This window comes from Varanus komodoensis, unplaced genomic scaffold, assembly GCF_004798865.1.
Source record: "Varanus komodoensis strain SLA01 unplaced genomic scaffold, ASM479886v1 scaffold35, whole genome shotgun sequence".
NCBI classification, from domain to species: domain Eukaryota; kingdom Metazoa; phylum Chordata; class Lepidosauria; order Squamata; family Varanidae; genus Varanus; species Varanus komodoensis.
Window position 1 is genome coordinate 4,747,465 of NW_025335856.1, and position 14,047 is coordinate 4,761,511.

Genomic DNA, 14,047 nt, shown 5'->3' on the forward strand with positions numbered 1-14,047 from the left:
ATGGCCCAGAAGCAACTAATGACAAGCTGTGGAACCGCTTTAATGTGGCTTTGCTCTCCTCACTGGCCAGAGGGAACTTGGAGGGGCTGTACAAGCTGCAGCATGTCAGAGATAAGCCCTCGCCAATCTCTCCCCGCTTTCCATATACGAGAACACAGAGTCGTCCAGTGAAATTGATGGACACTGGGATTCGGCCAGATGAGAATACACAATTGCTTGAAGGTCAAAGGATTTCCAAAAGGGATTTAGATTCCTTTTGCTCAGACTAGAGGCTTTGTAGGTTCAGTTCTCACGTAATGCTGGCTGATGTTGAATTCTGGGTTTTCTTGCTGTGCGAACTTAGCCTTGCTAGTATACCATGTTATGTGTGAACCAGGCCGGTCTATCAACGAGTATTAGCATTGACAGCGAAATGGTAGCTTTAAATCTGTGGAACCTCCTTTTGAGCTTGGAGACTCCTTCCATAAGGAAACAGAGAGAAGCACAGGAAAAAATGTCCCCGGTCCCTCCCTTTCAAATTGTTATTATATGCTTTCCCTGCCGCTGGTTTGTTGTGCTTGTTTTTTGGAATGTCTGGATGCTGCGCTGATTACCCTTCAGTTTCCGTCCTTACTAGCTGGCCAACACAAGTCGTCCCTCCTTGTGGGTTGCGTGTGTGTCAGTGGTTTCTCTTTTCCTTTTTTGGCAGGTATTTTGCTAACGAGCCGTTTGCGGACTTCCACCGTGTCGAGGGGGTGCCGGGGGTCTTTATTGCCACCTTGATCAACGGCTCATTCAACGAGGAGAACATGCGGTCTGTCATCACCTTCGACAAAGGCGGGACTTGGGAATTTCTCCAGCCTCCAGAGTATACGCACTACGGTGAAAAGATACATTGCGAGGTAATGAAGCTACGAACTGAGGGCGTTTGGATGGGACGCGGACAGCCTTGTCTCTTGGTTAGGGTCAGCTCGAGCAACAGCAGCGTGGGGTGTCTGGGACTCTTGGGGGCGTGGATCATATCGTCCTAAAACTTTGCTTTGCTGCCTCCTGCCCAGTGCGGAATGAATGTGTATGGCGTGATTATGAAAGGCATTTGCAGAGCAGCGTTGCGTGCTCTGGATGGTCGGCAGGGAGCCATCTCAGTCTGCTGTGGCGTGCCCAGTCGTGCGCTCCTTTCTTCCGTCTGAAAGGCTTGGAGCGCCACCGAGGCGCAGAGGTTTGAGGGCCAGAGGCTAGTGCACAAAACCAGCAGAGCACCCACGGAGGAGCAGTGCAGGCGGCGAGGCCGAAGCGCCCAAAGGCGGGCCATCATGCACTTCCGCCACACTTCAGGGAACATGTGCACATCATCCATCCACGAAGGGGGACATGTGCACATCACCTGGTCACGCCAGACCTGAGAGAAGGTGCACATTCCCCACCTTGCCTTTGTTTTGTTTTGCTTTAAATAAGCAGTTCGCGGGGTGATTTTCATCGGGATTTGGGGGAAGACGAAAGGCTGGATCCTCCCCATCCTGGTGTGATCCCTGATCCCTGGTCCTGCTAGTTAATTAGCAGAGGAAAGGAGGTTGTGCTCACACCTTCTGCTCAGTTGACTGGGAGTGGCAAGATTGAGGGGATATGCCTGGAATTAGTCAGAAGCGTGCATGCATGAGCTGGACCCTAGCTAGAAACCATGGACTTGTTTCTTTAAGAAGATGCATATTAGCAAAAGAATGAATTTTGACAAAAGCTGATCCCATTTCCCATAGAATGTAATTGAGATGGGCGCATTCCACAATGTGGGAATTCTGCACAGTTCCTTCTGCAGGGGCAACCTATATGGGCATTTTCCATGCCGTGTCATGAACTGTGCAATGCGCAGTGCTTACAGCCGGTGCCAGTTCAATTCACGATACCCCTAACATAGACCCACTGCGGAAACAAGGCTTTACATGTGTGACCCCAGAAGAGACATTTACTTCAACCATTTGGATCTCTGTAAAACTTTTCCAATGGACCTGTTTGTATAATTGACTGAAGAGCAATTTAGGAGATTACCATGTGTTTTAATACCATCGGCTTTTTTATTGTGGCTGGGTTTTTACAGCTGCTGCTATATGTGTGTAAAGCTAGTGTATGCTCTGTTGCGCACTTACTTGGGGGTGCAATCCTACACATGCTCAGACAGGAAGAGATCCTACAATTCTCAGCCAGGGAAAGACTGAATGTAAGAGAACTGCAGATCCCTACTGCTACACGACAGCTTGTTTTCAGGCGAAGCGCTGCGTCCTTGCCTGTGGGGTGAAGCAGCTGACACGAGTGGTTTAATCTTTGCAGCTTTCCCAAGGCTGCTCCCTTCACCTGGCCCAGCGGCTGAGCCAGCTGCTCAACTTCCAGCTGCGCAGGATGCCCATCCTGTCCAAAGACTCTGCGCCAGGACTGATCATCGCGACAGGTAAGGCTTCTGTCTTCGCCTCGCCTGCCTCCCTGCCCTGCTGCACCGAATCAGGATAGCTGGAGGTGTGTCAATAGGCAGCCCCGGGGAAAGTTCCTCTGCAGAGAGGGGCGGATCCTGGCAACAGTGGGGCAGAGGCACTCTGCACTCTTCTGGGCCAGCCTTCAGGGCAGCCCCACATGCAGAGTTGTGCAGTGCTCAAGGAACTCTCGAGGGGCAGGGCAATCTCTCCATGCTTGGCCGGGCCGTGAGGAGCAGGGGGTTTCCCCAGGTGGCCACGCCCCCTTCATCTGCCCTGCCCCTTTTCCTGTAACCGCTGAGCTTTGGGTGGCTTATTGGCTTTTGCGCATCTCTCCCTACTCTGTTGTCCTAAAAGAGAGGCAGTGTGGTGTAGTGGGTAGAGTGTTGGATTGGCGCCCTGTGCACCTGGTTTCTGGTCACCTCTTGGCAGAGAAGCTCACTGGGTGACTTTGGGCCAGTCAGGCTAACCTACCTCACTAGGTTGTTGTGGGCATAAAATGGAGGACAGGAAGATTACATGTGCTGCTTTGAGCTTCCGGAGGAAAAGATGGGATATAAATGTGTAGAAATAAGGCCAAAAGGCCTTTCCTTAAGCTTAGATACTGGCAGCAAGGGCTTTAAGATAAATCATGCAGGAATTTTGGCATCGACAATGTCTTTGGTAGAATGTGGCCCTTTCTCCAAAAATGAATTTGGTCCTTGTCTTGAGAGAGGGGCAGGCTCTCTGATCCCATTGGCCAACAGCTATTTGAACTGAGCTCAGAAGGTCGTTGGGAGCCAGTGTAGGTATGGATGGAGTGGTAAGGTGTGTTTCCAGCAGTCTGTCCTGGTCATAACTCATGAATATGTGTGGGTTAGAAAGCTGCAAATTCAAAACAAAACAAAAACCACATTGCGTCCTTTTATTTAATCGTCAGGCCCTAGAATTTGCATATGTGTAGTTTTCCTTCCCCCACAACAAAGATCCTAGTAAAACAATCAGACTTCTCAAATACTGTGCAATTCTATCATTAGCCCCTTGCTGAACAGTATGAATTGGGCAGGGCCAGGCTGAGCAAAGAAACGCTGCAGCTCATGTGCTTGTTCCTTCAGGTTCTGTGGGCAAGAACATGGCAAGCAAGATGAATGTGTACATTTCCAGCAGCGCCGGTGTGCGATGGCAAGAGGTAAGGGATGCACTGTTTTTCAAGCATCTGCACAATGCTTTTCCCCGATCCTGGGGCGGTGTAGAAAGGGGGCCATGAGAAAACCATGTGCATTATGGGCAACTCTGCAGCCATCCTGGTTCTGCCCAGTCTCACTCTTTGCAATCTTAGTGAACAATGCAGGAGAATTAATCGATGTCCCCAGGTATGCGGGAGCTGGAGAGTAAATGCATTCTCCCAAATGGCCCTGGGTATTGATGGCTTCCATGGAGCCCAAAGTTCCTGGTCCTGCCTAATCTTGGAAGCTCAGCAGGGTCAGGCCTGGTTAGCATTTGGATGGGAGCTTGAGCCCAGCATTAAGCAGCAGGGTGGACCTGAAGGCCTTCTAGGTCCCTTCCAACTGTATGGTTTTATTTTATTCTAGATTCTGGACCGAGCCCCACTGTTGTACAATTGCCAACAGGGGATGCTAGTGGAAGACCATCCACTTTGCCAAGTGGTGCTAGGAAGACCCTCAGTGGGTCCAGTTAGTCTGGTATCGGTGACACTGACTGGTAGCAACCCTCATGTGTTTCCCACGGATTCTTTCTAGCTGTACTGGAAGATGCCAGGAATTGAACCCTGGCCGCATACAAAGCAGAGGCTCTGTCTCTGGATTTGGAACAGGGGTGCAGGAGTAATTTGGTTTAGTTTATTCTGATCAGGATCTGTCCCAACTCAGCCTTGAATGCAATCTTCCAAGCTTGCCTTTTCATTCAAGACACCGAAGAATGCATTCAACAGAAATGTACACAAATGTTCTTTAATCTGTGGAAAAGAATATGTAAGTTTCAAAAATATGCACAACTAATGGGTATATTTGGGGAAATGCACACACATTGCCATGCAAAGGGGAGGCCTTCCCTGCAAAAGTCTCACAGCCTGACATGTGCTTGTACCGGAATGAGCATCAAGATGGAATTTGGGGACTTTCGGTGAGCTCAACTTCAGAGTTTCTAACTTCCAGGCAGGTTTGCATCCCGGAGCCTCTCAGAAATTCAGCACAGCCCTGTTAGAGATTTTAGGGCAAAAATGCAATGCATTCCCGGACAATCACTGCTTCCGAACAAGAGGGTCAGTTAGTTTACTTTTATGTAGAAGGGTTGTGTGTTAGTTTTGGCTGTTGGCCCTTAAAAACAAAACCAAAGTGCAAAGGGATTCTCTCCCTTCGTTTTGTTTGAGCAAGGAGGCAGGGTGTGTTTGAGCAGCCAAAGGGTTTGGCCGTCTTCCCTCGGAGTGGGGCTTGGCACTGCTTTTACGAGTGCTTCTGTCTGATTGGGTGGTCTGGTCTGAAGCGGGGTTTGCGGTAGGCCTCACCAGAGCGTTGTTAGTCTAAGGCTGTGTTCTTACATCTGCAAAGTGTTTAAATGCTGTGAACACGACCACCTCACTTTCCTCCTGGAGAGCAATCCAGGTTTGGTTTGGTTTGGCCTGCACCAAGACTGGTGTGAGTACAACAGCAGAGGAAAGATTTCTGCAGTGCGTCTCCAAGATGTTAAAATGCTTGGAATGACGGATGAATCAAGCAAAGTTGCTTCCAGATGTCCTAGGAAGTGGAAATGGAGCGCAAGGCACCTTGATCAATATAAGATCCAGGCCTTTGTAAATCTGCTCATCAGAACTAGGGGCACAAAACGGTATGTGGAATGAGTCTGGCAGAAAGCAAGCAAAAAGGAAAGGAAAAACAAAAACACCAAACCAAAAACAAATCTGCACAGATCACTTGAATCAGCCTTAGAATGATTTCCAGTAGCAGCCAGGAAGGTTGATAGATTTCCACGGAGTAACATACACATACAAGTTTCTCTATCTTTGGGTGTGATGTGTACGTGTCTGTATCAGTATGAGAATTTCTGTCAGTACACAAACACAGTGCTTAAAATATACAAAGAGGGTTAATCAGGCATGGTCCTAAGTAGAAGACCTGAGACTTGGGTCCACAGGATCAAACACAACAGAACAAAATGTCCCAAAACATACACATGTGCATTTGCTTTCTGTGTGTCTTTAAAGGGCATTGTCTCCCAAGGACACCTTGTTTGTGAAACAAGGGAGGTATAGACATGAGAGAAGAGAGCACTTGATTTCAGGAAAAAATCATAAGCAGAAGATAGAAGGTGGGGCAGTAGGAGGTTAAGCACATGGGGGCAAAAAGCCCACCAGTCCAGGGGGCTCAGGTGCAACAGAGATTACCTTTATCTCTGGACCTTTATTTCAGCAAGTGCCCCTGGAAAGCAGGGTGGTGGAGCGGGGGCCTCCCAGAGATCGGGGCTCCAAATGAAAGATATGGGGCTGCAGCTCCGTGGGTCATGGCTAACATATCCTCTGGGTTTAATGCAGCGTGTGAAGCGAGAACTGTTTCAGGATTCCCCTGTAGCAGCGTCCCTTCCCAAATACCCCACTCCTTTGGTGCTTGGCTGCAATACTCACAGTAACCGGGATGGGGAATGGACTCTGCTAGCCTCAGACTAACGTTCTCTGGTGAAATGCAAAGTATTTTGGGATGGCCTCCTCTTGGAGCGAGGATGCATTTGCTTCGCAAACGATCTCCCGGTGGAGAGGAAAACTGCTGAGATGATTTTGATGAACACAGCAGGTTTGGACTCTGCCTGGAGGCATGTTGAGGGGACTGTCACACTGAGCCCCAGCAGTTTGCCAGAGCCTGGGACTAGGTGAACAAACAGGCATGCTGAGAATTGAAGGAAAGCAACGCTTTTATTAGAACGGCACTACGAAAACACACCTTGTGAGTGGCAATATGCAAAAGAGCAGGTCTGAAGAGGATGCACCCGTCTGGCAGTCTGCCAGAAATTTGTGCATGTCACAAAAGATAAGAGAAAAGCACACAGTAATTTTCCCAGTTACTCGCTCGACACTGTTTTTATAAACAACCCTCACCACTGACAGCAACATTTTGCTTACCTGAAGAGTCGAGGTTACAAGCATACAGGTGAAACTCAAGCTTGCTGTTGGTTGCTGCTTCTTCACCATTACAGAGTTGGTCTCATTCCCTTTCCTTTCCCTGCTTCCCAGCAACTTCGAAATTTACCCCTAGGGTGCTGGGCTTCCAGCCTGGATAAGGATGTGCCAAGGTGTGCAGGAGGGATGCTGTAGATGCAAGTAGAACTTTAATTGATTTGGGGACCAGATGAAGCAAGGTTGGAACTGGAGGAAGGCATCCGGATGCCCTGGGACCAGCAGCAAGGCTATTCCCATTCCTCTCTGGGTTCAGCATCTGAAGAGGCTTTCTTTTTAACTGAAATGGTGCCTCTTTCCTTTTCTACCATGCAATGCAAGCAAGGCCATTAAAGAAGAAAGAAGGAAAACCTAATCTGGATAAAAGCATTGCAATTTTTGAATAAAATGTAGAAAGATTCATTGAACTAGTTATGTAGAAAGAATCTATATCCTCATGTTAGCATATAACAAAACACACTCTTGTTACTAAAAATAATTATGTGTCGACTTCTGCAAGAACACCCCAAATATCCATATATTTATGCATTTGCATAGGGTGCCTAAGGGTCATCCATTAAAAAATGGGGAGAGTCATTAAATCTTCCCACCCTGCTCCCCACTGCGTTCCTTACGATGTTGTAGGATTAGGCTTTTAGCTGCCAACAGAAAATTGAAAACCCACCTACAGATGTTGTGTTAAATTCCAAGAGACGGGTAGGTAGTTCATAAGGATGTGTCCATTCTTTATATACATCTTGTCTTCCAGCACAAGATTCATCTGAATTATTTCCTCCTCCCCGAACAAAACTGCTGTTGGGCATTGCCAGAACATGTGCAGAAGAGAAACATTAGCAGTGCTGCATCAATTGAATCAACTGGCTGATTTAATTAAGCTCTTATCAGAGATGTTGCAGCATCCAGTCAACTTGAAACATCAATTTTCGCTGAATTACCTGTAGCCTAAGATGCACAATCACTTGCAAAATGGATAATAAAGAGGCACTCCATTGATTAGGCAGGAATGGGCTTGTTATTCTATTCGTGGTTAAGACTCTGTGCATCATATTTATTCACTGATAATAGATTTTTATGGAAATGAATTGTAGGCCGATGCAACTCTTCAGCCTCAATCGATGCTTCCAGTTACACAAGCAGCTTTGGAAATGTGGCTTTTTAATCTGGGTTTCTTGGCGTATGTTTAATAAATAAGCTAATGTGGCATCCAGTTACTTGCCATTTGCCTCTGTTCTCCTCTGCCTTAGGCACGCCTGCGGCATTTCTAAAAGCCCATTTGAACCAGTGTGAGATTGCCAGGGTGTGCGGGCCCAAGGAGAGCGGAGCCATTCCCAAAGTGTCCCTCTTGCATTGCACTCCTTGGAAATTGCCAGATGGCTGCAGCGAGCTCTGATATTTCCCCGTCATGTGCCTCTGTTTACATTTTCCATCAGGTCCTGTCTGGGCCCCATTATTACTCTTGGGGCGACCATGGAGGAATCCTCATGGCAGTAACGCAGGGAACAGAGACAGACCAGCTCAAGTAAGCAAAATATGCTTGTAAATCTGCCTGAACCAGCAGGGATCAGTAAAACAGCAGGAAATGACTTGATCGCCCCTGCTCAGGGGTTGTCGTGGATCGGTTGTTATCGACTCATGGGGTGACCGGTTGTCTGAGCCCAGGAAAACCTCAGTGAACAGCCTGCCGTTCACTATCCAGCAACATCTGCCAGGTTCCATATCTTTTTGTTTAACGGTTGGACAACGTGTCACCTTTGGGCGGTTGCTCGCCATAACTGTGGGGGAAGCCCGACAAAGCATAGCTGCGTTGCTTTCAGGGAGGAGTTAGCACATGCTTAGCTCTCTTCCACGGAGATGGAAGGGACTCCAAAATGCTTCGCTTCAGGGTGGATTTGACCCAGCGTTGCTGAAGCGAGCAAGGCTGACGAGTCAGCTTCCATTTCCCACATGTGGCCGTCTGCCCTCTGCTCCCTCTTTCCATGCAGGTATAGCACCAACGAAGGGGAGACGTGGAAGACGTTTACCTTCTCGGAGAAGCCAGTGTTTGTTTATGGCCTCCTGACAGAGCCTGGGGAGAAAAGCACCATCTTCACCATCTTTGGATCTTACAAAGAGAATGGGCACAGCTGGCTCATACTGCAGATCAACACTACCGAGGTGCTTGGTGAGTGAAGGAGGGTATGGGGTCTGTTCACTCAGCCCTTGTAATCCAAGATCCCAAATAGTACAATTGTGAACCCGTCACTGAGATCCGTCGTGGTGTAGTGGCTCGGACGTTGATTGGAGGCTCTGGGGACCGAGTCTCTAACATACGTAGCCAAGAGTAAGGAATGTTGGTAGTTGTGGCTGGAAACAGCTTGGGGGCACCGGGTTGGGGAAGGCTGCTTGAAGCGGTGGCTGTTAGAACTTCAGCCGCTATTGCAACTGGAGCCTTTGTTCTCCTGAGTGTGGTGGTGTTGATTTGTGTGTGAGTGAATCGCTGCTCCTGGGTGCCCTAACCTGCACGTGCCGCTTCTGTGGTGGATAGAGGGGGCAGTCCCTGTGGCCACTAGGCAGTGTCCGGGGGCCCAAGCGTGATTCCAATCCCTGGCTCCGAGGTCCAGCACAGGGCTCCGACCTCAGAGCTGCGCATTGCAGCTCCGTTCCGTCTCCCCAGCCCCTCACAGACAGCAGGGGAAGACCCACGCTGCCTAGGAAGGCCTCAGCCGTTCTAGGCAGCCTATAAATACACGTATCAACCAACCAACCACACTGGTTGTCCCTTGAGCCTGGGCTGGAGAGAGATTAAAGAGAGACTTCAGGGAGAGGAGGAGACAGAAGTGGCCTGGCAGTGAGTCCCCCCAACTCCTCTCCCTCTCCAGAACATCATCTTGAGACGGCTGAACTGGTCCAGGGAAAAGGCAGAGCAGGCAGAGCGGGGAGGCAAGGGTGCATAGGGCAGTAGTAAAACCACTTTCCTTGGCACTTAGGACTGCTCCGTATTATTGCTTCCCCCACTGCTTGCTCCTGCACATGTGGGCCTCCCTTCCCAGAGGATCATGGGTCTTGCATGGGTAATTAAGGCCAATTAGCTGTATGGAAGGCCTGCTCCCAGCAGAGGTGAGAATGGCTGGAATCCATTTTCCCCAGTCCAAAGAGCTGCCGCAGTTCTCCTGGGGCGGGTGGGCGCCTGTGCGGCATCCCTGCAGCTCAGCCGGTGTCCCTGTCTCAGTCCAGCCCTGCTGTTCACCCCAAAGGTGTGCCCTGCACAGAAAATGACTACAAGCTCTGGTCTCCTTCGGACGAGCGCGGCAACGAGTGTCTCCTGGGGCACAAGACGGTCTTCAAACGGCGAACGGCCCATGCCACCTGTTTCAACGGGGAAGATTTCGATCGTCCCGTGATAGTCTCCAACTGTTCCTGCACGAGGGAGGACTATGAGTGGTGAGTCCTCCGATCTCTTGCAGTGCTTTGGACATAATCCGTGATTAAGGGCGCCGGATATACCTGTAGACAGATCCGTGTATCCAAGCCTGCGTATTTGTGACCTTGAACAAATAACCCGGAGCAGCTTTCCCGACCTGCTGTCTCCCAGGTGTGCTTTTGACCGTTCCTACCCTCCTAGTCAGTCTGGCTGAGCATGAGCACGAGCACGGGCTGGGCAGAAGCTGGTCCTACAGGAAAACAGCTGGGAACATCCCCTTGGCAGCATCGCCATTTCTGGAATGGCAGTTCTAAACATTGGGTTGGGGTGAAATATAACTAAAAATTAACATATACTAGCATGGATCTCAGTCTTTATTTTATCACCATATGTAATCGGTCTTTCCCTAGGCAAACTTGGCCTAAACAACTTAGCTTTTCCAAAGAAAACAAAATTATAGCAGAAATTCATTTAATGGGCCAATGACTAGTGTTAGAGTATCTGTCTAGGGCAGAGGAGATTTGGGTTCAAATCCTCACTTGGCCCTAAAACTCACCGAGTAAGCTTGGCCCAGTTGTTGTACCTCGCAGGATCCTTGTAAGGACCGAATGGCTACTTCTATATATATAAAATCCTACTTCTACACATCTATTTCAGCAGTTGCATTTTCCTGAAAGTTTGCTGCTTTAGCTCTCCTGCAGTTAGACCCAGTGCACTAAGCAAGCACAAAGTGCACCTCAAAATAACATTTCATCCCCTCCCCTTCTCCCCCCTCCTTTCCTGGTCCAGTGATTTTGGCTTCAAGCTGAGCGAAGACCTGTCGTTACAAGTCTGCATTCCGGATCCTGAATTTGCCGGCAAGCCTTACTCTCCTCCTGTGCCGTGTCCCATTGGCTCCACTTACAAGAAGACACGAGGGTACGTACTTGAAGGGCGACGTCAAACCAGTCCGAGGCTTATCAGGTTCAGCCTTCTCTTAACACGTTGACCAGCAGCCGGTAGGAAGCCTGCAAGCAGGATGCATGTGTTGGGACACCTCCCCGCCGCCCCCCCACCCCCCGCAACTGGCATTCGGAGCAGTCCTGCCTCCACTCTTGGAGGTGACTTGGTGCATTGCATTGCATTGCATTGAATCACACACATTCAAGTGGAAAGAAAGGGCTTAGACTGGGGCGTGGTTTATCTTGCCCCGTGGAAAGGGCAGCTGCTCCACTCCTGCCTTTTGCCGCCTGGTGTTGCTGGGGGAAGAAGCAGCGAGAGTGTGCGAGGAAGTTGCAGGGCCGAACTGGAAGGAGTGTGGCAGGTTGCGGATCACCCGCTTCATGCCTACTTGGGTCTCTGCCAGCTTTGCCTCCCCGCACTCCCATTCCTTGTGCAAATGCGTGGTTGGGAACAGGCCTCCCGGAGGTAACATTGTTTAGGGGGCATGTGTGTGCCTCCATGTTCACACACGAACACAGACTGGGTCATCCCCTGTTAGAACCCGATTTGGAGTTGCGCACTCGTTCTTGCACGTTGGAAGTTTTGATGCGTTGCCTTCTTGAAATGCCATCTCTTTCCAGACCCTCCAGTTGGACCTAAAAAGTGGGGCAGGATGTTTATAGCATGATTTTATCTGCATTTAGTTAGAGAATGATATTCTAACTGGATTCAGTGGGACATTCCAGCAAATAAGGCTGCTTTGGATTGCAACCTCAGTGTCCTTGAAAACAATGCCCTTCTGTTTTTCTGTGTTAGTTATCGCAAAATATCTGGCGACACTTGCTCAGGTGGTGATATCGAAGCTCGGCTGGAAGGGGAGTCAGTTCCCTGTCCGTTAGCAGGTAAATAGAAAGGGCAATTGTAGTAGGTGGGATGAAAGTTGGGGCAGTAACTTTTAGTTAATCAACAGTGCCAATCAGTCTTCTTCAACCTAATGCTCTGAAGATGTGTCGATGGGGACAATGGGAGTTGTAGTCCAAGAAGCATAGAGGACACCATGTTGGAGAAGGTTGGACTAGACTAAATGATGTCCTTTTTAAGGAAAAGCCTTGATTCCTTTGAAGTCACCCTAACTTGTGTGGTTAAAAAAGATTGTCATATTTCTTCGCAAGTTGTGTTTGTGAATTTGGAATCCTGGTTTTGCATGTGATCCTTCTAGAGGGCCTTGTGATACATGGTCTGCTTTAGAGATGGAAGCAGGTTTAAGACTTCCAAAGAGAAGGGAACTTGGAGGAGAATGACAGGGAAGGTTTCTATGTATTGATTTTCATATTAAAGAGTACAGTAATCAAGTTCACTCTTATTTAAGCAAGACATGAAATTCGACCCCACTAATTCACTTCTTCCCAAGAGTAAAATTAGGGTGTGCTTTGCAACCTTTCTCCCGGTCTCTTTGCAGAGGAGAATGAATTCATTCTGTACACCACACGATACTCTATCCACCGGTACGACCTCTCCTCGGGGATCAGCGAAGACCTGCCGCTGACAGGACTGCGTGGGGCCGTGGCACTTGACTTTGACTATGACCGCAACTGTTTGTACTGGGCTGATGTAACACTGGATGTTATCCAGGTGAGCTTGTCCTGATGGCCTCCTGCCTGCAAGCGCATCCTGATTTTCTCTCAAGAATGCTGGCAGAAGGGAAGGTGAAGCCTTGTAGGAGTTCAAGGGAGAAGTTCTGAACAAGCAGGCATCAAAAGTGCAGGTAGAAGGTGGGGTGGTGAGGGATGCCAGCGTCAGATCTCTTTTGGAGCTGTGGCTGATCACGAGCTGAGGATGGGCCAGCACTGTGAACTGGCTGCAAAAGGGGAAAATGCAGTTCTGGGTTGCATCAACAAAAGGTTTTTCTCCCTCCAAAATCATGGGAAGGGATAGATTGCACTGTCCCTTGAATTGGTCAGGCATCTTTTTGAACGCTGACCTGTTAGGAACATCACATTTTAGGGAGGATTCAGATGAACTGGAATGAAACATAGAAACAGAGTGAGTCAGATGGGGCCTCCTGGGCCATCTAGTCTGACCCCCGGATCCAGCCGGCTTCGAGTTCAGAGAAGGGCAGCAAAGACGATCAAAACTTGGGGGAAACAAAATTTTCTAGCAGGAATATATTCTTCTGTGCTGTAAAGCCAGTATTTTGGGAGAGCCTGGTCTTGAATGGGCCATTTGGAGGCAGTAACTTTTCAAGGGCCCTGCTCTTGGAGCTGCCAAATTGGTGTGTTGTCATAGATCAGTTCAGCTGCCCGCAGTTTTTGGACTCTGTTTGCATGAGCGCAAGTGGAGGGATGGGAGAAATGACGGTGGGGATTGTCACGTGAATGCCCACACTTCAGTATTTTCCACTGCACTGCACCTGCCTGTTTTTGTGCCCAAGCATCTTTTAGGTGATCTCTGGTTTGGGCTGGACAGAGAAGCTACCTCCCGTGTTCCCCAGTCTGGTTGCACTGCAGCTCACACCATGGCCAGACCATGATGGGAACTGCTCTCCAGCGCCCCTGGAGAAGGGCACGTGCTTGAGGAGGCTGCTCGGGGGGCGGGGGTGTCCCATCTGTGTGCGTTCATCTTGCCATTAGGAGTGAGGTGATCAGGGACGTGCAGCATTCAGCTCTCCTGCTGTGCAGCCCCGGGTCTGCTCTGTGCTTATTCCAGGCTGAGCCGGCCTGTGTTTCAGACCCCTGTGCTTCCTTTCAGCGCCTGTGCCTCAACGGGAGCTCCGGACAGGAGATCATCATCAGCGCTGGCCTGGAGACCGTCGAGGCCCTGGCCTTCGAGCCCATCAGCCAGCTGCTGTACTGGGTGAATGCCGGCATTCGGAAAATCGAGGTATGCCTCTCTTTGCAGCAGGGATGCCTCGGAGCTGGGAGGGTCAAGCTGGGAGCCAAAGTGGGGAGGTCAAAGCAGGTGAGCAGGTGCGGGCTTGGAAGGTGTCTGCCAGGGGTCACCACTTCCCTTCTTCAAAGCTTTGTGTCCGCATGCTATAAGGGGCCTGATTCTGTAGTCTCAGCACCGTATAAATGGTGCCTATCAGTGGGTTTTCCCATAACAGAACATGGGTTGTGAGGTTTCTTG

The 14,047-nt window shown here is 49.5% G+C and overlaps 1 protein-coding gene across 1 annotated transcript in view; it reads left to right on the top strand.

Moving 5' to 3' along the window:
- SORL1 (sortilin related receptor 1) overlaps positions 1-14,047 on the top strand; it is an 86,949-nt gene that overhangs the window by 27,485 nt on the left and 45,417 nt on the right. The window contains exons 9-18 of the mRNA XM_044439448.1: positions 689-881; positions 2,302-2,419; positions 3,533-3,606; positions 8,031-8,119; positions 8,583-8,761; positions 9,834-10,020; positions 10,790-10,918; positions 11,738-11,823; positions 12,381-12,553; positions 13,670-13,801. Coding sequence (XP_044295383.1) covers positions 689-881; positions 2,302-2,419; positions 3,533-3,606; positions 8,031-8,119; positions 8,583-8,761; positions 9,834-10,020; positions 10,790-10,918; positions 11,738-11,823; positions 12,381-12,553; positions 13,670-13,801 — 1,360 coding nt within the window. The remainder of the gene's footprint in view (positions 1-688; positions 882-2,301; positions 2,420-3,532; positions 3,607-8,030; positions 8,120-8,582; positions 8,762-9,833; positions 10,021-10,789; positions 10,919-11,737; positions 11,824-12,380; positions 12,554-13,669; positions 13,802-14,047) is intronic.